Here is a 23,635-nt window from a genome sequence, read left to right on the forward strand (position 1 = left end):
TATTCTACTGTATGTAAATATACATATATATATATTATATATATTTTTTTTTTTTTTTTGGTTTTTCGAGACAGTTTCTCTGCGTAGCTTTGTGCTTTCCTGGCTCACTTGTAGCCAGCTGCTCGAACTCACAGAATCCCTGGCTCTGCTCCGATGCTGGATTAAGCGTGCGCCACCACCGCCCAGCTGTAAATATATTTTTTTATTCATTTATCAAGTGATAAATGATAGACATTTGGATTATTTCTACTTCTTTGGCTTTTGTACATGTTGTTCAGACCAATGTTTCCATTTCTCTTGGACATATACTTAGGAGTGGAATTGCTGGGTCATATGGAAACTCTGTACTTAGAGATGTTTGTTGTCAGTGTTTGTGAGGGGATGTGTGCATGCCATGGCACATGTGTGGAGGTCAGAGGACTACCTGAGTTATTGGTCCTTGGTTTCGCCTTATTTGAGACAAGGCCTCTTGTGGTCACACCAGGCTAGATGGACTGTAAACTTCTGGGGATCCTGCTGTCTCCACCTCCCAGCTTCCTGTGGGAGGACAGAGATTACAGATTCATGCTCCACTGTGTCTGGCTTTTATGTGGGTCCTGGTGATCAGTGCTTTAACCACTAATCCACCTCTGCAGCCTCAGATACTTGTTCTTAAATGAACAGTGCTTGGGAATATTTATGGACGAAGTTCCCTAGCTGTCTGAGTTGTGGAAGTGAGGTTACCTGCCATCTGATCCCTGCTTGGGTTCTGGTATCCACTGTAACCTTTCTAGCCTCAGTGTTCTGATCTGTGAAATAGGGCCAGCGCTCTTTCAGCTTACCTCAAGGGCTTTGAAAAGTCATCACTACTTGTGTGGTATATGAAGAATTACAGGATGGTCTTCTTGCTTTCACTGTTTATATTCTTTTGCCCTGTAAATTGGGTATGGCTGCTTCTGTTTTGCTGATGCAAAAGCTGAAGCTCTCAGAGAGGCTAAAGAACCAATCTGCTTTGTTAGCCCATGGCAGAACCAGAACTTGAACGTAGACATATCAGAATCCTTAAACTCTGGCTGATCCCTGCCTCAAATGCATCTTGGTGGAAGGCTCCCTGAAGCCTCTGCTTACTCCTGAGCACAGGAGATGAGCGCTCAGATACAGTCAGGTGTAGGCTCCAAGGCAGAACATGCTAGAGAGGGAACAAAGACTGCCCAAGTCCTTATTTTTAGCTGTGAGGCTGTGGAGAAATTGCTGCACCTCTCTGTGCTGCATTTCCCCATCCCAGAAGCTGAAGTACCCAAAGCAGAGCACCACCCTGGAAGGGGCACACAGGAAGTGTCCCCCACAGACGACATTAGGTAAAGCACTCGGGCGCGGTTGAAGCGGGCAGAAGACAGTATGGGACCATCATGGAGAAGTGACTGGCTTCTAGGCTGCTCAGAACAAGCTTGAAGGAAGAGATTCTGCTCACACTGACTGGGAAGGTTGGAGGCACCTGGGAGAGTCCAGTGTTTGCCAGTCCGGGGCTGCCAGAAACCTGGAGGGGTTTGCAGGAGTCCCTGGAGAAGAGATGTGAGCATCCCCCTCTGTTACCCCTGATCCTCAACCCCCCCACACACACCCTGCCTGCTGATGCCTGAGGTGAGGGGGCTTGCCTGACTGCCTCAGTTAGCCCGAGCAGTAATAAAACACTTTAAATTTATTGTGACATTTGGATTTAATTAAAAAGTACATACTTAGAGAAGTAGAACATAATGGGGAGAGAGACAGGGTGGCTTTTCCCCTCCTTTCTTCCCCAAACTAATTAGCGTTGTATTTTAAATTGTTTATGTGCCGCTAATCATCGTAATAAATCATTTATACTGAAAAAGACACACTCGGCTGTACCCGCCGCGCGGGTTCCGCTCGCCGGGCTCTATCGCGAACAAATTGATCTAGAAGTGAATTTATTAACCACTGGGGAAGAAATCATTAGTGCTTTCTCTAAACATTCCCCAGGTACGCTTTATCGCCACAGTTTATGCTGTAACTAAAAGGAGCATTACCCAGGCCTTCCCTGCAATCTCCTTGCAAAGCCAGCAGCCCACTCCCAAGCTAGGGGGTCCCTGCCTTCTCTCCCCTATATGGTCTGGAAACCCCAGCCTCTGTTCCCAGTGTTCCTTTTTAAATAAGGAGGTCCCCGTGAAGCATGCACAAGACCCTGATGCTCCTGTGGCTGTTTGTCCCCTGCTGAGTGCTTCATGGTCATTGGGGTTTCTGTCGTAGGACCAGCATGGTGTAAAGAGGCCTGAGGTTTTGGAGAAGTGGGGAGGCTGTTTGCAGGGATACTGGGATCAGAAGCTTGTTAGAGGGTAGCTTCCCTACCCCAGAGCCTGAGAAGACATCAGCTGTGGGTAGCCTATAGGCTAAGAGGGGCCCAGGTAGGAGCACAGGACCAAGCGGGGTTACCTGGAGCACACACTAATGATCTAGGCCCCCAAGGCCTTCCTCTTGGAAACTCGGAAGCCTTCTCCAGGGTTTGGCTGGAGTAGTCTGTTCTCCCCAGGTTTCTGGTGCCCCCTGTATTGCTGTGACTTCACGGTCCCCCAGGAATGGCCTGGCAGATGACAGGCAGCTTGACCAACAGGCAGCTCCCAGCTACAGCTACCATGTCGCACAGCTGGTAGCTCTATTAGCAGCAGTCTGTTCTGCTGACTGCCACATAGGGGCCCCCTGCTTCCCCCAGGCTATGCTCCAGGCCCCCTGCTTCCATGGGGCAGTACTCCAGGTCATCTTCCCCCATTTTGCTGGAAGGAAAGTTTGTTTTGAACAAGGTTCTTCTCCCTAGAGCCCATGGCTGGTCTGGAATCCATAGCTATCCTATCTCAAAGTCCACGTCCAAACTGCTTCCCAGATGGTTGGGCCCCTCCCAGTCCTGCAGGGAAGAGCTGTAGTAGCCCCCCCAGGGTGTCAGCAGGAAGCCCCAGCTCTGTGCTCCTTCAGCCAGTACCCAGAAGTTCCCTGTCCTTTTGGTCCTGGTGACAAGGTGCGGTCCCCCTCCGCTGTCCCTCTCCCAGTAGCTCGCAGGTGCTGTGCTCTGTTGCTTCAGGAAAGAAACAGAGCCCAGCAGCTGGGTAGGCTGAGCCAGGCTGGAGGATCCCCTCTTTGTGCCTGGAGAACACATTTAAAACTTTGAATTCAAAATTGATTTTGAAGGGCCCTAATCTCTGCTCCCCCGATGCTCCTGGTGTGTCTGCGGCTCCTGCCAGACTCTCGTTTTCTGGTTCAGCGCGTTGGTGCGCGCATCCCTGATGCTGTGAAATTGAGACTCGTCTGAGAGTCTAGGTCCTCCTCCTCCTCCTCCTCTGTGAAGATTGTAGGCCTCTTGGGAGCCCCGCTTCATTAGATGGGTGATGCTGGCTTTGCAGGTGCCCAGGATGCAGCTGAGTCACCGTCTGGGGAACACAGCTTGCAGACACATCCTCCCTGGTCCCCCACAGATGTGTGGCTCCAGGGCAGCACATCTCTAAGGAACATGGGGGGCTGGTTTCTGCATCCTGGGATGGGAATGGAAGACTCCAGATAGAAAAACAGGCTTGGGCCTGGTATTCTCTACAGGACATTCCAGGGTCGAGAGGTGGGGTGGGGTGCATTTCTTCCCATTGATTGGCTGCTAAAGGCTCAGCCTAGGCTATAAGGGGAAAGTGGTCATATTAATACACCCAGAGGACCTTCAGACAAGAGCAAGGGAGGCCAGCCAGGTCTGTGTGAGGGGCTATGGGGTCCAGGACAGAGCTCAGGAGGAAAGGACTGAAATGTTGGCCGCCCACCAACCCCTGAACGTTACAGTGCTGCCTACCACCCCCTGAGGAGGTCACAGTGTTTGTGTGTAAAGGAATCATGGAGTAGAACCCTAGAATTTACCTCTCAAAAATTCACTTCAAGAGAGCTCAGTATGAGCTTGCTGTATGAGCATGAAGACCCAAGCTTGATCCCTGGCACCCATTAAAAACACAAATCTACATGAATTGATACAGGAGGGGGAAAGTTGCCTGTGGCAGACAGGACTAGGCCCTGTCTCTTCTTTGCAATAGAGCCACGGAGCCACAAATATCTTGGGCTGTGTGGCGGGGGGCAGTCGTATGCCATCAAGGCCCCCCTCCCTGGGGACCTGCCTGTATGAATCTACTCACTCCAGCCAGAGACGCTTGCCAGTAATATCTGGATAGCTGCCATTAGGTCTCTTCATTCATTTATTGAAGCGATGCTTAGGACTGCTCTCAGGTTCAGTGCTAGGAGAACAGCGGTGGGCTAGGACAGGGCCTCTAGAATTGCACCTTCCGCGGGGCTTCTGTTCACGGGAGAGAAGCCAGTCATGTTCCCAGTAAATTCTCCAAAGGAAAACAAAAGCAATGGCCAGTTGCTATTGAAAACTCGAAAGGAAATGACAGGCAGGGAATGGGTGGTTTAAATAAGGAAACGGGGGGGGGGGGGGTGGGGGGTGTGTGTGTGAAAAAGTCCTTTCTGGTGATATTTAAGGTCCAGGGTGGAAAGGCAGGAACCACCGGAGAATCCGGGGAAGAATCTGCATGTGCAGAGAGCCTGAAGCAGGAGGGAGAGCTGGAGTGTGGTGGAGCTCAGCCTGGCAGGGGGAGGCAGGGGGCCAGACCACATGAAGCTACTCTAGGCTCCGGGCAGAGCAGGTGTGGCACTGTGCTCAGTGTCCTGGAAGCTGTGGAAAGTTCCAAGCTGGGCAGTGGCCAGCCTGGTTTATTTGGAAAGGCTTCTCCAACTGCTAAGTGAAGAATGGGTTGTAGAGCACTTGGTTTGTGGGACCTATGCCCAAAGTATGGTAAAAGATGGGAGTGGAGGGGGGGCTGAGCACAGTTGGTAGAGTGTTTGATGAGCATGTATAAAGCCCTGGGTTTGATGCCCAGCACTGCATAAACTGGGTAGGGTGGTACATGTCTGTAATTCCATCACTCAGGAGGTAGAGGCAGAAGAATCAGAAGTTCAAGGTCATCCTTGGCTACATAGTGAGTTCCAGGCCCCCCTGAGAGACACATGAGTCCCTGACTCAAAAAGATAAAAGTTGGCTCTGGAAATCTGGAAATGGAAAGAAGCAGCTATGATAGGGAGCAGGACGTGTGTGTGTGTGTGTGTGTGTGTGTGTGTGTGTGTGTGTGTGTGGTGTTTGATGTTGAGTACCTCTAGGAACAGAGGGACGGGGTGGGGGTGATGAGTACTATGAAGAGGAGGTAGAAAAGGCCACAGAGGTCAGGTTTGGCTTGGCAACCAGAGCTCCTGGCTTAGATCTGTAGCTTTTAGTCTATGTCTGAGCTTGCAGGGAAACAAACAAGAAGAAGAAGGAGAAGGAAGAAGGAAGAAGAAGATGACGCCCATTCCTGACACAGAGAGGGAGATGTCACATTGGATATCTGTGCCATTAACTTAAGTCTCATTCCAGTTAGTGAACTCCAATGAGCATGCACAGCTTCCTGTATGTCCAGGGCCTGGTTAAGGACCTACAGAAGACCTAGGAAGACTATGGGAAGTCAGCCCATGAAGCTGCCCAAGTCTTGGGTGTTTCCTCCTTCTGGTCCTTCTACAAGTTCTCAGCTGGCTCCTGGAAATGTGTCTCCTCTGACTCTCTGAATTTAACCCCAAGCTCCCCACTAGTACTATTAGGAGTTGGGGCCCTTGAGGGCAGAACCTCATGAATGGGATTGGTGTCCTCATGCATGGGACCCTAGAGAGCTCCCTCATCCCTTCTGCTGTGTGAAGTACACTGGGAAGACAACTGTCCATGAGCCAGGAGGCAGACCCTCATCAGACAGTGGATGAGCCAGTGCCTAGGTCTCAACCCTCCCAGGCCCTAGACGGGGAAAATTAATCTGTTGCTTTACAATCCACCACTGTTCTGTCAGAGGTACCCCAGGTGGATGAAGACTAGTCTACAAGGCTGTTTTCTCCGGGCTGTGCAGGGTCCAGCTTTCTCCCCCAACCCTGGCCTCAGCCCTTTCCATCTCTAGACATACCAAGGTCACAGTGGTTTCAGGGTTTAGATCCAAGATGCTAAGGGCAGTTGGCCGCCCCCAAAGCCCACCGCAGAAGTGCCTCCTGCTTCTTACTACTCTGCTGGAAATCACTCTCCACCCAGCTGAACCCGAGCCAGCGCTCGGCCCCTAAGCAGCCCGCCTGTCCTCTTAGCTGTCCCTGCCGCATGCTCCAGAGCTTTCTCCCTTAGCAGCATTCACATGGGATCCAAGAAAAGTTCACTTTTCCCCATTGTTCAGGAAAAAGACAGTGTGATGCCACCCATGGTCCCAGGGTAGAGGAGGCTGGGCATGGGTGCATCCTGACAGTAGCCAGTCTTCGTGGCATCCTTGGTCACTCCCAGGTTTCCCTTGGGGCGAATGGCTCACAATGAATAAACTGCAGCTCTCATGAAGGGGTGATGTGGAGAGTTGCCAGCCATCTGTGTGGGGTGACACCAGCAGCAGGTGCTAGGGTCGCTACCAGGCGGTCCTTTCTCTTGTAGACTGCCCGAAGAAACTTGGCAACGTAGAGAAGGCGCGTGTTATAGGACTACATTTCAGTGTCTTGCCCTGTGCCAGCCCCCCCCCCGAACCCTCCAGGGCCCCCACCCATCATCCACACAAGCCCCCAGCCATGTGTTGCGCCTCCCCTGCCACTCCTGTCGCCCTGGATAGGAGCCCCCCAAGTTCTCACCCCTACCGCCCTCCTCTTCGCCAGAACCTAGAAATAGAGTTGCTGGATCACAGCATAGACATGCATTCCCTTAGCTGATTGTCTTAGCTCTTGTGCCAAACTTTGTGCTAAGTACTTCAGGGCTATGATCTAAATTAATCTTCACAATAATCATTTAGCACAATCTACCCTCATTTAGTAAATGAGTAACTGGGGGCAAAACTGGAAAATGACAGAGCCAGAGTTCCAGCTGAGGCCGTCCGTGTGTCTTCAGATGTCTACTCCTACCCACCTTCCCTGACTTCAGAGGCAAGGGTGCCAGTCCCTCCTCTGAGCTGACCACCCCTTCATCAGTCCAGCCCCACCTCCAGCCTTCCTTTCCCTCCCTTACCTGACCTAGTAAACACCAGGCTGCCAGTGGACTCGCAGAGAGGTCAGTAATGAGTGTGGACTAGGTGACCGTGGCCCTGGGTTCCAACAGTTGTTCTCCTTGGCTTTTGATTCCAAATGAGTAGGAAATGCTGTTCATTCAGGCCTCGCCCGCCACGTGCCAGGGCCCGGGATCGGAGTGCAGTGAGACGAGAAATTGTGGAGATAAAACCGGTGTGAAATGGAAGCCTTCTCACAAGCTGCACAGGCCCGTGCAGAATAGAGTTACTTCTGAGAGGACGAGATTGAGAGAGATGCGGCAAAATTAGATGACACTTTCAAATTTCCTTATTCAAGGGGTTTGACGCCTGGGGGGGGGGCAGTGATGGGCTCCGCTGGGGTACTTCTCTGCAACCCCACATCTGGGATGGGCCCCGGCGCATGGCAAGACCCCTGATCTATGAAGCCTCCAAGGCCCCTGTCAGCAGCGGAAGGGAGAGAGGATGGCAGGGCTGACCTCGGGAGGCGCTCATGCTCGACGAGGATTCAGGCGACTTCCGCTTCCTTCTGTCTCTAAGGTGTCAGGTTTTGTTCAAATCAGCGTTTGTTTTAAGAGTGACGGCTGTGACAGCCCATGTCTGTGTGCACCTGTGCCTCAGTGTCTGTTTACATCAGCATACCAACATGTGTGTAGACCCAGCCAGGCGTGTGCACACTGGCACGCACGAATGTGTTTTCACGTGCGTTACTGAACACCTGGTGGGTGTCAGTTCCAAGCTAATGTGGGGAGAAGAAAACAGACACAGCTCCTTCTTGTGTGGCCCTCGTGGGCCTGTGGGATTCCGTGCTGGTGGAGGAATATTTGTGTGCTCTGCCCATGTGTCCTATGACCGAGTGCATCTCCGTACTTTCCAGTGTCCTCCGATTGTCATGAGGTCTCCTGAGTGAGTCTCCTTAGCACCTCGTCATACAGCCCTGCCTTGGATCAGGGACTTGGGCCCTAGGGACGGACTGCCAAGGTTCAAAACCCAGCTCTCTCTCCTCTTTATGGACAAGTGGGAACCTTTCTTACCCCTCACTTTTCCAGTTAGAATGGCAGCCCTTAACTTAGCAGTCAGTAAAACCCTTAGGGTGTTAGGTCAGACTTCCCAACCCAGGGTCCCTGCTTATCCCATGAGCAGGGGTGCTCCTGGTGAGAAAGGGGAGCCCTGGGAGGTACCAGGCATCCATACTGTGCTATGAGGCTCTGGGCAGGGCCTACAACTATGTCTCCTTCTCTGACCTACTATGGAACTAACACAGAGGTCCATTAAAGGATTCTGAGAGATACCAAGGTTATTCATGCCTGGGCCCCCAGAACACTGCTCAGAATCTTGAGGGGCCTTCCTACAGTCAGCCTTTCCTACTCAGCTGGCCACTGGAGCTGCCTTTTGGGCAAAGAAATGGGGCCAGCTTCCTCCTTGACATGCTCATACTGACTACTGGACTGGCCTCTGGATGACACTGAAATCTGGCCGGGGCCCATGTGACTCTAACCACAGGGGCAAGTTCACATTTGATTTCTGCTCTGCAAAGGAAGTACCTGTCTCTGTTGTAGGACCCAGCGGTGGGGCTGTGACTGAATTTCCCAGTGTGCTGAGTCAGTGACACTCATCCAGCTTGACATTCAGGCTCAGCTAGTCCTAAAGACTCCTTTATAATTCACGGGGGCTCTGAGATGAGTATTCTTTTCTTTTCTATCTTTCTTTTGGTTGTTTTGTTTGTTTGTTTTGTTCTTAAAACAGGGTTTCACTACATAGTCCTCACAGTCCCGGCTATCCTGGAACTTACTGTGTAGACCTGGCTGGCCTCAAAAAAGAAAAGAAAGAAAGAAAAAGAAAAAGAAAAGAGATCTACACATCTCTGCCTCCCAGGTGCTGGGATTAAAGGCGTGCACCACCACATCCAGCAAGAGTATTGTTTCCATTTTATAAAGGAAAACTAAGGCCCAGGGTTAATGAAAAAGTATCAAATAAATCCAGATCAGGGATACTCCAGAAACAGCTGGCTTTTCTGCCTCAGAAGTGCGAATATCTTCAGATGCCTAGGAATTCCTCTAGGTTCAAATGAATGAGTGTCTTAGCTAGGGTTACTATTGCTGTGATGAAACACCATGACCAAAGCAACTTGAAGAGGAAAGGGTTTATTTGGCTTACATTTCCACATCACTGTTCATCAGAGGAGGAGGTCAGGACAGGAGCTCAAACAGAGCAGGAACCCAGAGACAAGAACTGGTACAGAGGCCATGGAGGGGTCCTGCTTACTGGCTTGCTCCTCATGGCTTGCTCTCATCCTAGTACCCATGTCAAGTGGCTCACAACTTCCTGGAACTCTGGCTCCAGGGGATCCAATGCCCCTGGCCTCTACAGGCACTGGCACTCACATGCACACACTCACACACAGATAGAAAATTAAGATTAATCTTAAATGGGTGGTAGTGGTGCACATCTTTAACCCCAGCACTCAGGAGGTAGAGGCAGGTGGATCTCTGTGAGTTTGAGGCCAGACTGGTCTACAGAGTCTGTTCCAGGACAGCCAGGAGAACACATAAGATGAATCATATATATATATATATCTCAAAATGATAAAAAGTTTAAAAGAAACAAATACCCAAAGGAATAGCACCCAAATAGAGTGTATATTGTCCCTTACCCATTCCAGCCTTTGGGCTATGGCCTCAGATTCCTACCCTCATCTTGACCCATAGTCTGCAAACAATGAGAACTCATGGCTCCATGCCACAGGTGCAGGTCAGGAAGGAGGGGCTGCTCCAGGCCTCTAGCTCCCCAAAGGTGTACACTCCTACCCCACAGCCTAGGGCCCATGGTTGACTCTGCCCTTTAGGGGACAGAGAACATAGCCTGGACAATGGCATTTCTCCCAGAGCAGTGGTGAGCACTACCCTTGGGGCAGAAATGAAGCAAGGTCCCCGGTGAGGCTAGAATGAGAAGGATACCAGGATTCTGCCAGGAGCTGCAGGATATGCTGGGCTGGCCTCTGCAGTCTCTATCCCCAGGTAGTAGTAGTGCCGTCCAGTAGGGGGCATACCTGAGGTGTGACCAGCAGTGACCTGCAGTGGGGTGAAGTAGACACACTAGGGTGGAAAACTGGCCTTGCAGAAGGTAGCTGGGGTGGGGAGGGTGCTCTCCTGTGACCCAGACCTGTCCACAGTGGAGCCCACAGGCTTTGCTATTTGGAGAAGGAGAGGAGCAGCCTGGGTGGGGCTGCATAGGTCGGAGTTGCCAAGGCTGTAGGGTCTGGTTGGTAGGCAGCTTCTTGTGCAGAGGTCCTCTCTCCAGGGTGAAGGGAAAGGTCGTGGGGAAGGACTGATGGCCTCTGTCAGTCCCACCTCATCACTGGGGGGTGTCTGACTTTGCCCCACATTGCAGAGCTGAGGGTAAATGTAAGAGTTCTGCAGAGCCCAGGAATCAGTTTGTACAGTCCTGGCGCCTTGCACAGACCTGTTAGGTAGTAACTCACTGCTGATGAGTGGGACCTAGAAACTTCACCTGGTAGACTTCTCCCACAGCCTGGCCACCTCCTTCATCGGCCCTGCTGCCTACCTCCTTGGGACAGAGAAAGACTGGAGTTCAGCCTGTTTCCCTTCAAACACCATTCCCGCTACACCCTGAGACCGAGGGTGACACGTGGGCTAAGTGAACTGATTATTTTGCCCGGCCGGAGTGTGTGTACCTGAGCATGTGCCTGGGCATGTGTGTGGGCACAAGCAGCCTCCATTGTTAAAGATGGGTGTTTTCATGCGTGAGTAGTAATTATTGGGTAATGCTTTAAAACCTTTCCTGAAGGAGTGCAAAGCTGTTTTTTTTTCCCCCCTGAAGTCGGGAGTACGTTAAAAGGATTACCATGTAGATTTGATTTTTAGATAACACTAAAATGGATCCCAAATGGACTTCAGCAGAGGGCTGCTATCTCCCTAATGGAAAGTGCATGGCCCGAGGCTCTGCTCCCAGAGCCAGCAGAGGAGGGGCAGGAGGGTCTGCAGGGGGCTGGCTGGCTGGCAGGCTAGAGGGGGCTGGGGAGACAGGAGTGGGAGCCCAGGCCTCATTTGGGGATCAGGAGGTTGTAGATACACCCCCTTAAAGCCCCTTTCCTTCCTGGGGAGGTGTTTTACCTCTCCTAGCCTGGCTCTGCAGAGCCAAAACCACTCCAATGGGAAGCAAGGGCTTATTTCCATTTAACTTACTAGGCAGATGAGGAAACTAAGGCTCAGGGGCCAGACCATCTCCTTTGGACCACATGGCCACAAGCTTTGGATCCAGGTCCACCCACAGGCACATGCTGGGATAGGCCTCTCCCAAGACCTCAGCCTTCCTAGCGTTTGGACTTGGTATCCAGAGTCTGGGTCACGGGATTCTTTAGCAGGCTTCTTTCCACTTCTGTAAGTTATGCAGAGCCCAGCGATCAGAGTTCGTTTGCACTGTCCTGGATCCTTGCACAGGCTTTTTCGGGGACCTGGGTGTGGCAGCTCTAGCTTGGGCACAGGTAGGATGGAGATGTAGGGGATGTAGGAGCAGCCTGTGGTTTCATTCCTTGTGACTTCCATTGGGCCTGCAAGTGTGGCCAGGCATGCTGAAACCCAGGCTTGGAATGAATGCCAGCTGACAGGCAGAAGAAGGGCTGGCATGGATACCTTAGAGTTGGGGTCTCCACTGTCCCTTTTCATTTAGGAGTATAACTTAGTGGGGTGGATGCTTTCCTCATTACTCACCCACCTACTGGTAGTCACCCAAGTACAGAGCTCCGGAGGGGCCAAGCCTGCTACATGCCAGGTGAATGAGAAGGGCAGTAGTCTTGTTGAGGCTCTAATGGTCCTACCGTAAGATCTGAGTTAGTATTCATATGAACAACACTACTGTGCCCCTCCAGAGGCCCCAGGGACAGTCTTCCCATCCTTGGAGCCCCAGCCCCCCCCCCCTAGTCCCCTCCCTGTAGGCCAGGCCTTAGGAACTTGTCCTAGGTCTGCTTCATGGGCAGAGCTGGGCTCTGTCAGAGGAGACACAGGCTGACCCTGAGACAGCCATCATCCTGAATACTATCTCTCATTCAGACCAATTAACCTTTAGAGCTGCATTAAGGAAATTGGGTGGTGAACTTCCCAGCTAACAGATGGTCCTACGATGACTGAAGGAGAGTGGGCTAAAGGGGGTCACCCTCTGCCTGCCGGGACAACTGCGGGGCCTCCTCCTCCATGCCCTCACCTGTCCTTTTGGTCCTGTGCTGCCGTGGGTCTCAGCTCTCTTCCCGAAGAGAGGGCTTCCCTGACCGAGGGCCGATCCTCCTCTCCAATAGAAGTCAGAGGGGGTGGCCTGGTTGAGAAAGCACAGGAGAGGAACAAATTCTGAAGCTATCTCCATCAGTGGTTTACAGTCGTCCCTCTCACTACCTGAGCTTCGGTTTCCCTGTCTGCAGGGGAGAGCGTTTGCCTGGAAAACTGAGGGCCATTCTGACCTGACATCTAGGAATCTAAGGTCTCTAGGTGGCAGGTTCTCCCCTGAAGTTAGAGGCCATATTCCTTCTTGACAGGGAAAGGGGAAAAGGAGGCTGTGGCTCAGCAGCTGGGCCTGTGGGTGGGCACAGAGTCCAGGCTGTGGATGGCAGAGATGCCCAGGGATGGAACTGAATGATACCCCTGGGAAGAACATAGGTCTTTGGGACAGGATAAGGCCAGTGGAAACAGACCTGGGCCTGTTGGAAGCTGGCCTGTTGGAAGGGTGTGCTTTGCTATGCCTTGGTCATGGATATATCTGCCTCTAACCCACTCTCTGCTCTCTTAGGCTTGTTCTCCAGCAGCCCTCCTTGGGAAATCATACATTTGGTTTCTGAGGTCTCTGGTGCTCACACCTGGACACTGTGTGCCCCCATTTCCTCCTCGGCTGCCCTTCCCTGTGGTTCTGGGGAAGGGACCACGCAGGTGTGACTGTGTGCTCACCTGTGTCCACACTTGCACATCATGCTGTGTAACAAGGGTGTGTGTGAGTGTTCATGCTCACCTACCGGCAGGCTCGGCCCTCAGTGACTGCACACTGAGTCTTGCCTGGTACTTGTTGCTCCTTACATGGTGAGATGCTTGCACAGGGAGGTGGTGGAGCGAGATTCCTGAACTGGGAGATTGAACCAGGCTTCAGAGGCTCTGGAGCCTGCACCCCTCCTCCCTCCTTCCCTCCCTCCCTCCCTCCCCTCCCTCCCCTCCTTCCCCTCCCTCCCTCCCTCCCTCCCTCCCCTCCCTCTCCCTCCCTCCCCTCCCTCCCTCCCTTCCTCAGACAAGGCCAGAGCATTCCTGAGGGCAGCCACACACCCTCTCAGCTGCCACCCTGAGCCTCCCACTTTCTTTCCAATACTGCTCTTCTGTGCCTGTGGATGGAGGTTGAAATGGTCCAATGCACAGTGACGGCTGCACTTCAAGAAAGTGTGACGGTGGGAATCTTAGTGGAACACATTCTTAAATCTAGTGTGGCCAGCTTTGGCTGTGTTAGGAGGACATGAGTCTGCCTGGATCAGCTCTGATCACACAGGGGACAGTGGCTGGGAAGGGAAGGGCCCAGCAAGGCCAGCAGCCTCTGGACCTCTGGAGGGGTCTAGACAGGACAAAGGCCTGGTATGTTGCCCAAAGGCCAGACTTGGGGCCTGGGGAGGAAGTAGAAAGTGAGGGCTCCTGGGAGCCTCTACTTAGAAGAAGCGGTAGAGAAAAAGACATACCACCACCACCACCCCCATTCCCTGGAAAAGGGTATGCCGCAGAGCTCCAGGTCAGTCCCGTGCCCATCTGTCTGTTTTCCCATCACAGGTGTGCCAATGCTCTCCGTCCAACCAAAAGGGAAGCAGAAGGGCTGTGCGGGCTGCAACCGCAAGATCAAGGACAGGTACCTGCTGAAGGCACTGGACAAGTACTGGCATGAGGACTGCCTCAAGTGTGCCTGCTGCGACTGCCGCCTGGGCGAGGTGGGCTCCACTCTCTACACCAAGGCCAACCTCATCCTGTGCCGGCGTGACTACCTGAGGTGGGCTCTGCTGCCCTGCCCCGGCTCACACACACACACACAGCCCCCATCTTTCCAGGCTGGTGCAACTTGGCCCCAGGCTCTAAACCAGGCAACGTGCGTGCACAGCCATGTGACTACACCTTACTCACCGTGGCCTCATGTCAGCCCTGTGAGCCACCCTAGAGCAAGCTTATGTCTTTAACTCCTTAGACTTGGCCCCACGCTATCCAAGCAGGCACTCGTAGCAATTGGACACCAAGGTAGACTTCCCATGGGTACCAGCCTGGCTTCAGCCTTACCTATCTCCTATGGGTATCTAGGAGGGATACCTCAAAGGGGCCTGGAGGAGCAGATGAAATAGCCCAGACTTGCCTGGGCCTTTCTCCCCGCTGGAGTCTCCTGCCCACCTCTCCCCAGAGTCTGCCTTTCCAGGTGTGCTGGGATTAGGCTCTCATTTGCCTTGGTTGGCAGGGAGCCATGGCCTAGGACAAGGACTGCCAATGCCTTTTAAAGACCTGGGTTTGAACCAGCCCTGAGCCTTTAGCTTTGAACCTTTTCTCTGTTTGGACCCCCTACACCCCACCTAGCATTCTTCAGAGTTTTTGTCCCTCTGCCACAACCTGGATCCCATCCCCTGGGGCTGCCTTCCCCAATTAACCCTCCCTTGGGCCATTTATGACATCAGCAGGGCTGGAAGGAGGCCATGAAGCAGGGGCCTTGGCTGAGACCCAGCACCTGCATTTGGCTCTGTCACTAGCTGCTGGATGGTGGCTGGGCAGCCTTGTGGGGAAGGAAGGCCCATCACATTAATTAGCAGGATGGGGTGAGAGCTGGTGGGACTCGTGCTCAAGTTGGGACAAGTCGGAGGGGGCAGGGTTATCTGGAAATTCACTCCCACCTTCCCCTGAGAGCCTGAGATTTACCTGTCTGCACTGTTCCTTTCAATTGTTCTCTTTAGTTTCAGCAACAATTTTTTTTTTTTTTTAAGTGATGGTGTTTAGTGCTTCTAGGGCGGAGAGAGGAACTGAGGCTGGGAGGGAGGGTTAAGGATACCCTTGGGAAGTCAACACCCAAGGGCATGGAAGGGGAGGGGCTTCAAGTCTGGAGGTCTGGGACATCTACCTGGGTCCTTGAATTAACAGGCTAGGGAGAGGTGACTGTACAATTGACGGCCTGCCGTCAGGACTGGGAGGAGCACCATGGTGTAGTGTGAGCTTGTCGGGAACTCCAAAGCACCCACAGCATTCTGGGCCCTGGAATCATAGGCACTGGAAGCTCTTTTCCCTAAGCTCTGGTAGAGGTGAGGAGTGGAGCCAGGTAGGCCAGTGAGTTAGGGAGGGGGGGCTGCCCAGAGCCTGGCCCTTTACAATAACTGCTGGTGGCAGAAAAGGCCCCCATTGGCAGGCAGATGGTGTGGCCCAGCCTTTGTCTGCCTTTATCTGAGCCACCAGGCAGCTCAGGCCAATGAATAATGGAGCCAAGCTGGTCTGCAGGTGCCTGAGCCTGCATCGACAAATCGGGGATTAGAGGGCCCCACCGCCCGCCTCTCGGCCCCCTTGCACCATTTGGAGCTTGCTCAGCAAAAAGGAAGCAAGGAGGAGCTTGGTTTGCTCAGACCATTAGAGCACCCAACCAAGAACTGCCATGAATGGGAAGGGAGTGAACTTCCTGTCCCCAGAGCTCTGCAGCCAGCAGCGGAGAGGAGGGAAGCCCTCTCAAAGAGACCATTGTGCCAGCTTCCCTTGGAACTTGCTTTGGGGACCAGTTCTGGGTGAGAAGCATCTTTAGGCAGGCTGTGCTGGTCTAACAGCCTCATTTTACAAAAAGATAAACTGAGGTTCCAAGAAGGAGAAGGAGACATAGGTGAGTGACACAGTGAGATGACAGCAGAAAACGATTTCATAAAAGACTGTAATTTTATCTTCAATTTGAGGCGAGTAAGCTAGGCTGGCCTCCAACTCCCTGGATAGACATGGATTTCCTTCAATTCCTGTTCCTCCTGCCTCTACCTCCTGAGTGCTGGGGTTATAGACATGGATGACCACGTGTAGTACTGGGGATGGAACCCAGGGCTTCTTGCATGCTAGGTAAGCAGTCTAACTGAGCTACAGCCCCAGAAAGCACTGTAATCTTAAAAGCAAGAAGTCAGTGGCATAGATCACTCTCCCAGAGGAGCCAGGCATGTGGCCCTAGTGAGTAGTTTATCTCTCTGTGACTCACTCTTATCTTGAATGGGGATGACACAAGTGTTGACCTCAGAGGGCTGTATTGGGATCAAATGAGGTGATTTTTCTTTCTTTCTTTCTTTTTTTTTTTTTAAAGTAAGCTCTTAGCATGTCCCTGAGCCACAAGTTCAGTTAGGGTTAAGGTTAGGCATTGCTAAGTGCATAGTCCTGTGAACGATATGTTTTATTCTGACAGGATAACTGGTGCTCTGGAAGGTTCCAAGTGACTGTCTGAGGGTACACAGCCCATGATGGGCGGATTGCCTCTGAAATCTAGGCTTGTGTGGGTCTGGAGTCTTTGCTTTGGGGGTCAGCTTTGAGTGATTCTGGTGAAAACCTGAAATGGGTGTAGGGTGATGGTGTCTGCTAACACCAGGCTGTAAGTTACATAGCCTCCCTGGGAAGTGAGATGCCAGTTTTTTGAAGCTTAATCTAGCAGGATCTTGATATGGCAGTTAGTTCTTGACTAGGCTCACCTGCTATCCCAGGAGCTAGGGAAAGGGCAGGCCCCTGGGTGGAGGCAGCTCCTTGGCAGGCCCTTGAATCCTCTGTGCCCTTCCCCCGGCAGGCTTTTTGGCACCACGGGAAACTGTGCTGCCTGCAGCAAGCTGATCCCCGCTTTCGAGATGGTGATGCGAGCCCGAGACAATGTGTATCACCTTGACTGCTTCGCCTGCCAGCTCTGCAATCAGAGGTGAGTGCCAGACCATCAGCCAACCCAACACACTTCCCAGACCCCAGCCAGAGGCCTGCTTGTTGGGCTAGGAGTGCTGAAGAGGCATGCATGCAAGTGTGACTTCCTTTGTGTATGTAGTTGAGTATGCCGTGTGTGTGTGTGTGTGTGTGTGTGTGTGTGTGTGTGTGTGTGTGTGTGTGTATCTACACCCTCAGATGTGTACACTCCAGTACTGGTGTACATATGTGGGTGGTAAGTTTCTGTATGAATTTAATGATGGGGTATGTGTGTGTTTTCACACTATGTATATTGAGTATGTATACATTTAGGGGAGAGGTTTGTTTCCTTAGGGTCTCATGTATCCCAAGCCACCCTCAAACTTGTCTGTAGCCATGATTGACCTTAAACTCCTGCTTCTACCTCCTGAGTGCTGAAATTACAGGCATGTATTACCATGCCGGGTGTACTAATTTCTGGGGATTGAACCCACTTGTGAGCATGCTAGGCAAGCACTCTACCAACTGAGCTACATTTCCAACCCAACCTCTATTATTTTTGTTTGGAGAAAGGGTCTCATATGTAGGCCAGGCTAACCTCCAACTTGCAATGGATGACTGAACTCTTGATTCTCCTGCTTCTACCCCCCCAGTTCTAGGAGTGCTGGGATTGTTGGAGTAGGCCACCATGTCCAGTGTATATGTGCTTGTGTATTTATTTTAAATGTTTGTGTATACACGGATACTAGTGCTTGGGATTGGTGTGCAGTTGTGTATATGATTGTAATTGTTCATGCACAAGAGTGTGTGCATACTGCATGTATGTGATGAGATGAGGCTGTTTATGCACATGTTTTAAACATGTGTGTACTATCCTGTATCTGTGTGCATATGATTTTGTGTCCTGTCTAGTGAGAAAGGGTTTCCAGGCCCACGGGGTGAGAGATCTCTTCAGGGAATATCACTGCCTCCTCACTCCACTCCTGTGAATCTGGTTCTAGTCCTCTCTTGTGATTTTTTTGGGGGGTGGGGGTGGGAGTCCCACCCACTATCCCAGTCCTGGGGGAAGCCTTGAGGGATTTAAGGCCTTTACCTCTGACTTGGAACCCACCACCAAAAAGCAGGACATCTTCCCAGGAGGCCTCAGGTCGGGTAGGCATTCATACAAATGTTCCCAGGTTGAGGTCCAGAGGGACCAGGTTGAGTGCAGGGAACGAGGCTAAGCTGCCTGGGTGCTCTGGCCAGACTGCCTACTAGCCGGGCTCGGTGAAGTTCCATCGCCACCTGGTGGCTGGACTGAGATCCGATGCTGGGACTGAGTCAGTGACCCTGGGGCTTAAAGTCTCAGCCACCAGGAGATACCTTTGAGGGGAAGCTTGAAATCCCTCAATACTTCCAGAGGACGAAGAGACCCAAGTGTGATCTCCTTTGGGTTGGAGAATAAATTGTGAGCCAGGGTCACACTTTCTTTAGAGGATGCAAGCCCTAAGCTGGGAAAGCAAAGGGATGGAAACAACCATTTCATCTCCCTCTCCGCTTCCTCTTATCTCCCATTCTCCATCCCTCTCCTCTCCGTCTACTTCTGGTCCCTCTTACACCTTCTCTGAGATTGGGATGAGTTATCTGAACTCCCCCTGCACCTCCCTGAATGACCTGATGGTGGGAGGCCTGTGGCTTGACTGTCTGTTCCGCCACCCCAGGCTGCAGGGGTCTGCTGTGAGTAACTGACCAGGCTTGCTGTGATATTTCTTCTATGTTTCTGGAAGGTTCCTGGAGCCAGCTCAGCAGCACCACCTCCCCTGCATGTCCCACCTCCTGGGCCAGGCTGGGACCTCCTCTTTTACTGGGACTTCACCTATAGCTTCTTTTTCTCTTGCTTGGATTTTTCTAGATTTTGTGTGGGAGACAAATTCTTCCTGAAGAACAACATGATCTTGTGTCAGATGGACTATGAGGAGGGGCAGCTCAATGGCACCTTCGAATCCCAGGTTCAGTAACGCCCTGCATCTGGCCTCCAGGTCCATCTGTCCGTCTGCCCGTCTGACCACCTGCCTGGCAGGCTGGCCAGCCACTCCGCCTGCGCGAGCTGGCCAGCCGCTGTCCTACAAGTTAGAACTTCATCATCAGTGGGAAGGTGGCTTTTCTCCACCAACACCACCCGTCTCTGTGGGCCCTCCTGGGGCCAGGCTTGGCCTGTACAGTCTGTCGTCTGTATATAAATGGGAACATTTATTTTATGAGAAATGTAATGCGATTTTATTACTGGCGTGGATTAAACTTATGAATGTTTCCGGGGACACGACTCTGCGTTGTTCACATGACTGACAGAGCTGCATCTCCTCACCTTCTGCCTCTGGTGGGTAGGGCATGGGGAAGCAGACTCCAGCATATGCTGTTGCCAAGCAGGGGAAACAAGCTTGACTTGGGATCGGAAGGAAGAGAATAGCTTAGAGTGCCCTAGCCACAGATGAGAACTGGGGTATCCCTCTGCCTCCTACAAAGCGTGCATCCTGGTGCTGTGCAGAGCCCTAAGAAGAGGGGTAGCGTGGTGCTTTGTTTTCTTTTAGCCTACCCCTGCCTCACTGGCATCCCTAGCAAAGTGACCCGATGGGAACCCAGTTCTGCCCTGCTTCACAGTAGAGCCCCAAGTCCCAAGCCCCATAGTGTGACAGTACCCTCCTAACCCCCGTCCCTTTCACAGTGACTGACTTGGAGCCTAGAGTCTTGTTCGTCAATTAAGAACAATTCTGTTTCCCTTCAGCTCATTTATGCAGGCTGGAGACAGTCACTCAGCAACCCTCCGTCTACGCCAAGTCTTAGCCTTATGCCTCTATGGGAGTTAACCCCAAAGGAATCAGGCACGAGGTTCAATCATTGATGAGACAGTCCCTGCTCTCCAGCGGTCTGCCAGGGACCTGGAAGGCTGAAGCCTCAGTAGAGGGAGGGAGAAGTAAGCCAGGAACCGACAGAGCACACCAGGGAAGACAGAATGCTGCTGGGGAGACCTGCGACGGGCCCATCCCCGGCAGCAGACGCAGGCTGTGATGAGTCGGGGACCGAGGAGCTAATGGACATACTGTCAGACAGACACATGTGCGGACAGGCAGAAGAGACAGGCCGGCGAGCCAGCAGGCAGACGGCCCAGGCCAGAAGACAGCAGGACCGGCAGCAGACAGGCAGACAGTGTGGCGTTTCTATCTGCCTGGCTGAGCTGGGCTCACCCAGAGTAGCAGGGATAATGTCACTGTGCCGGGCACCGTGCCTGGAAGGGAGCAGAGCAAACTCTGGGCGGCAGGGAAGGCTGTGTGGGCAGGCTCTCCACCCAGACCCTTGCTTCTCTTCCTCAGGGCCTGTTCTCTACCTGGCCATGGCCCGGAGCCCAGTGCTGAAGGAGCCTGGCTGTGGCCTCCAGCTATGGCTGCCCCTCCCATAGCTCTGCATCAGCCCCACCCCTCCATTCAGAAGTATGGAGACGAGGCTGGTGCCTGGAAGAAACTCCTTCTCTAAGTCCTGGTTTTGTGGCCAGGGGAAGGAATGGGTAGAAGCAAAGACCGTGGTGTAGGAATTCTCTGGGAAGGAGCTAACCCCATGCATGTGTGAGAAAAGGGAGGCAGAAAAGGAGAGCCCGGGGGTGTTTGTGTGTGTGTGTGATGTGTGTTGGATGTGTTGGGGTGCTGACTATGTGATTGATAGTGGACTGGGAATGAGGTTGAGTATATGCAGAGATGGAAGGATTGCAGTGCACAATGAACAGTTTTCTCCCTCAGCTTGAAAATGCAGATTACTTTCCTGGATTGTAGCACAGTCCTCTACACCAGACCCTCTCTGGGCCCTTAAGGTCTAGGGTACCTGCCCCAAAGGCCTGACTCCTAACTTAAGACTTTGCTGTAGATAAAGTTGTAACACAAGTTAATTACATGGTTATGGAGAGATAACGGAGCCACTCAAATGCAGTTTCTGGGCAATTACAATTGTTTCCAACAGAGTTACCATATTGCAGCCATGAAATAACATGTCATTCTGCGGTAATTATGTAATTAACTTGTCTCACCACTCTAGGTTGCACAACAATTAATTCACTCACAATAAGATAGACTCAAAATCAGACAGGCGGCATTTGAAAGCCCCCAGTAGAGGAGTTGGCCTTCTAAGAAGCCTCCAGACCTACCCTGTCCACCTCAGGCCTTGTCAGGGGACTTCCCTAGCTCCATATGTCCCAGAACATGCCAAGATCAGTGCCATGGACCTGTTATTGCTCTCTTACCACCCTGCCCAGGAAGTAAGAAGGAGCCGATTCCTAGGTGAGCCAGGAGACCCGGGCCTACACTGTGAAGGCTGTCATGAGCTGGCCTCACCATGCTGGACATCGTGAGGGCCTGAGTAGGATGCACCTCACCAGGAATCCCCCATCAGTCCACAGATGCTCTGAAGGCAAATGATGCAGGCCTGGATTTAACCATGTGAAGCCACTAGGAGAGAGGACGTGACAAAGACTAAGCACTTTCTCCTGGGGCAACCGAGGCAGGGCAGCAATGACCGCTGAAGCATAGGGATTGTGTATCTGGAGGGGATTTGTGCTCTCCAGGGGTAATTTAGGAAAAGCCTAGCCTCCCTCACCCTAGCTACTGCTAGGAGAAAGTTAAGTGCAGGGTATGAATTATCCTAGGTTGGTTCTCCTTGGGGACTGCAACCCACAGATGATTGAGGGTCAGGCCCAGAAAGAGCTGAGAAGAACCATTGGGAGCTGCATTAGACCTAGCCTGATTTTACACCACACATAAAACCTTTCCTTAGGCAGCCCCAGGTGCCGGGGATGGGGGGGAGGCTCCATCTCCCCTCCCTGTCTTCCTTGGTGGCCTAGTATCAGATATAATATCACAGGGCTTCTGGGCCCCATGTATGATGGAACCTGTTCTTGTCCCCAGTCCTTGATCTGAAGCTGAACCACAGAGCAGTGCTCGGAAGGAACCTTGATGGCCAATTTTGATGCTGCCTATCCTGGAATCTCACATGGGTCTTGTCTACTGGATCTGACCATGGTGACCTTTTACACAGGAAGCACTGACAAAACCCACGTGATATTCCTGTCTGGGGGAGCTCATCTCTATGAAGAGATGATTACTCTTCTCAATGTCTGCCATCAGAGACCATTCATGACCAGGCTCACTAAATTTGGCATGAGTGATCCCCAGAACTACCTACCCGGCATACCAAGTGAGGGCAGGCCCAGGAAAGATGCTTCCTGGCTGCAACTGTTCATCACCCTTGGAGAAAATGCCTCAGAGAGAATGGTGGTGGTGAGTCAATATTTAGCCATCTATTACCTTTAAAGCTCAAATTCCCAGAAAATGAATGAATATAGATGAGCTGATATGAAGATAGGTGGGTTCAGAAAAAATATTTGGTCAAGCCTGGTTTATCATGAGAAAATAATCATATGAAACACTCTCCTCTCCTCTCCTCTCCTCTCCTCTCCCCTACCTTCTTCTCCCCTCCCCTGCCATCCTCCTCCTCCTCCTCCTCCTCCTCCTCCTTCTTCTTCTTCTTCTTCTCTCTCTCTCTCTCTCTCTCTCTCTCTCTCTCTCTCTCTCTCTCTCTCTCTCTCTCTCTCACACACACACACACACACACACACACACAATCAGAAAAGAATTACCTTGCTCAGAAACCACAGCCACTTTTTATCTCTGCATGAGATCCCTGAGGGCGGGCATTCATGTCGCTTTAGCCCATCTAGGGTCGCAGTTTCTTGTCTCTGGGGTAGGAAGGCAAACGATGTTCCAGATCTGACTATTGGTACCACCGAAGTAGACGACATTTGAGCTCTTCACATTATTTTTGTCACCCACCAGGAACCAGCCCATCCTTCCCATGGTTTTGTCTTCAATTTTGTGGCACTCTTGGCTCCTGCTATCACATTTAGATTCTCTTAAGCTCTTGTATGCCCAACATGGACTCCTAGCTGAGTCCAATGTTCAAATAGTAATCTTCATGTCAAACTCTTTCTACCCCTTTAGCGATTTGTATCCCCTTCTTGGAGCTCGGGACATCCCTTGATGAAGCTCTTTGTACCTGGGTTCCACCTTCTTGACAGTCCAGGGTTTGAGTCTGACCCAGGAAGAAGGCAGTTGCTGTTCACAGCTGTAAGGAAGGTCTGGTTCCTACTCTGTGCAGGCTCAGGGAGGATGGGGACAGGCACTCAGGAAAGGAATAGTTTTTAAGCCCTATTTCCAATGGGGCTGTGTCAAACGTCTTCTATTCGGTTTGGACTCTCCCAGGTAGTTTTTGTTCTGGGCACTACCCCTCCATGAGAACTGGTGGGATCCCCCTGTGCTGCTGAGCTTCCTCAAAACACCCATTTCCCCCTCTAGGCTACACACCTACCCAAGGCTCCCAGTGGATGCTGTCCAGACCCTGATTTTTATCAGTTCATGGGTTCTGAGTCCTGGAAAAGCAAGTACCCAATTATCCCCCAGAGCCTGGGCTTGGCAGAGAATCGAAGATGCCTTGAGAGTTTGGGTCCCTTTGGCTGGTCACGGTCCTTTGTGATGGGATAGTCCCTTTCTCATCCCTTCCATCTTTGGCGCACAAACAGATTCCAGAAAGGAGGTGATCCAGAGGGTCTTGCCCGAATGTTCGCTACAGATTCTGGCCTATGTT

General features: G+C 52.0%; 1 protein-coding gene across 2 annotated transcripts in view; it reads left to right on the forward strand.

The window, feature by feature from the left end:
* Lmo1 (LIM domain only 1) overlaps window positions 1-19,272 on the forward strand; it is a 37,152-nt gene extending 17,880 nt beyond the window's left edge. For both annotated transcript variants that reach the window (XM_028894617.2, XM_028894615.2), the window contains 3 exons: window positions 13,883-14,096; window positions 16,872-16,997; window positions 18,867-19,272. In XM_028894617.2, coding sequence (XP_028750450.1) covers window positions 13,883-14,096; window positions 16,872-16,997; window positions 18,867-18,972 — 446 coding nt within the window. In that variant the 3' untranslated portion in view covers window positions 18,973-19,272. The remainder of the gene's footprint in view (window positions 1-13,882; window positions 14,097-16,871; window positions 16,998-18,866) is intronic.
* Window positions 19,273-23,635: the final 4,363 nt, after the last annotated feature.

The sequence above is a fragment of the Peromyscus leucopus genome, chromosome 1, assembly GCF_004664715.2.
Source record: "Peromyscus leucopus breed LL Stock chromosome 1, UCI_PerLeu_2.1, whole genome shotgun sequence".
NCBI lineage: Eukaryota > Metazoa > Chordata > Mammalia > Rodentia > Cricetidae > Peromyscus > Peromyscus leucopus.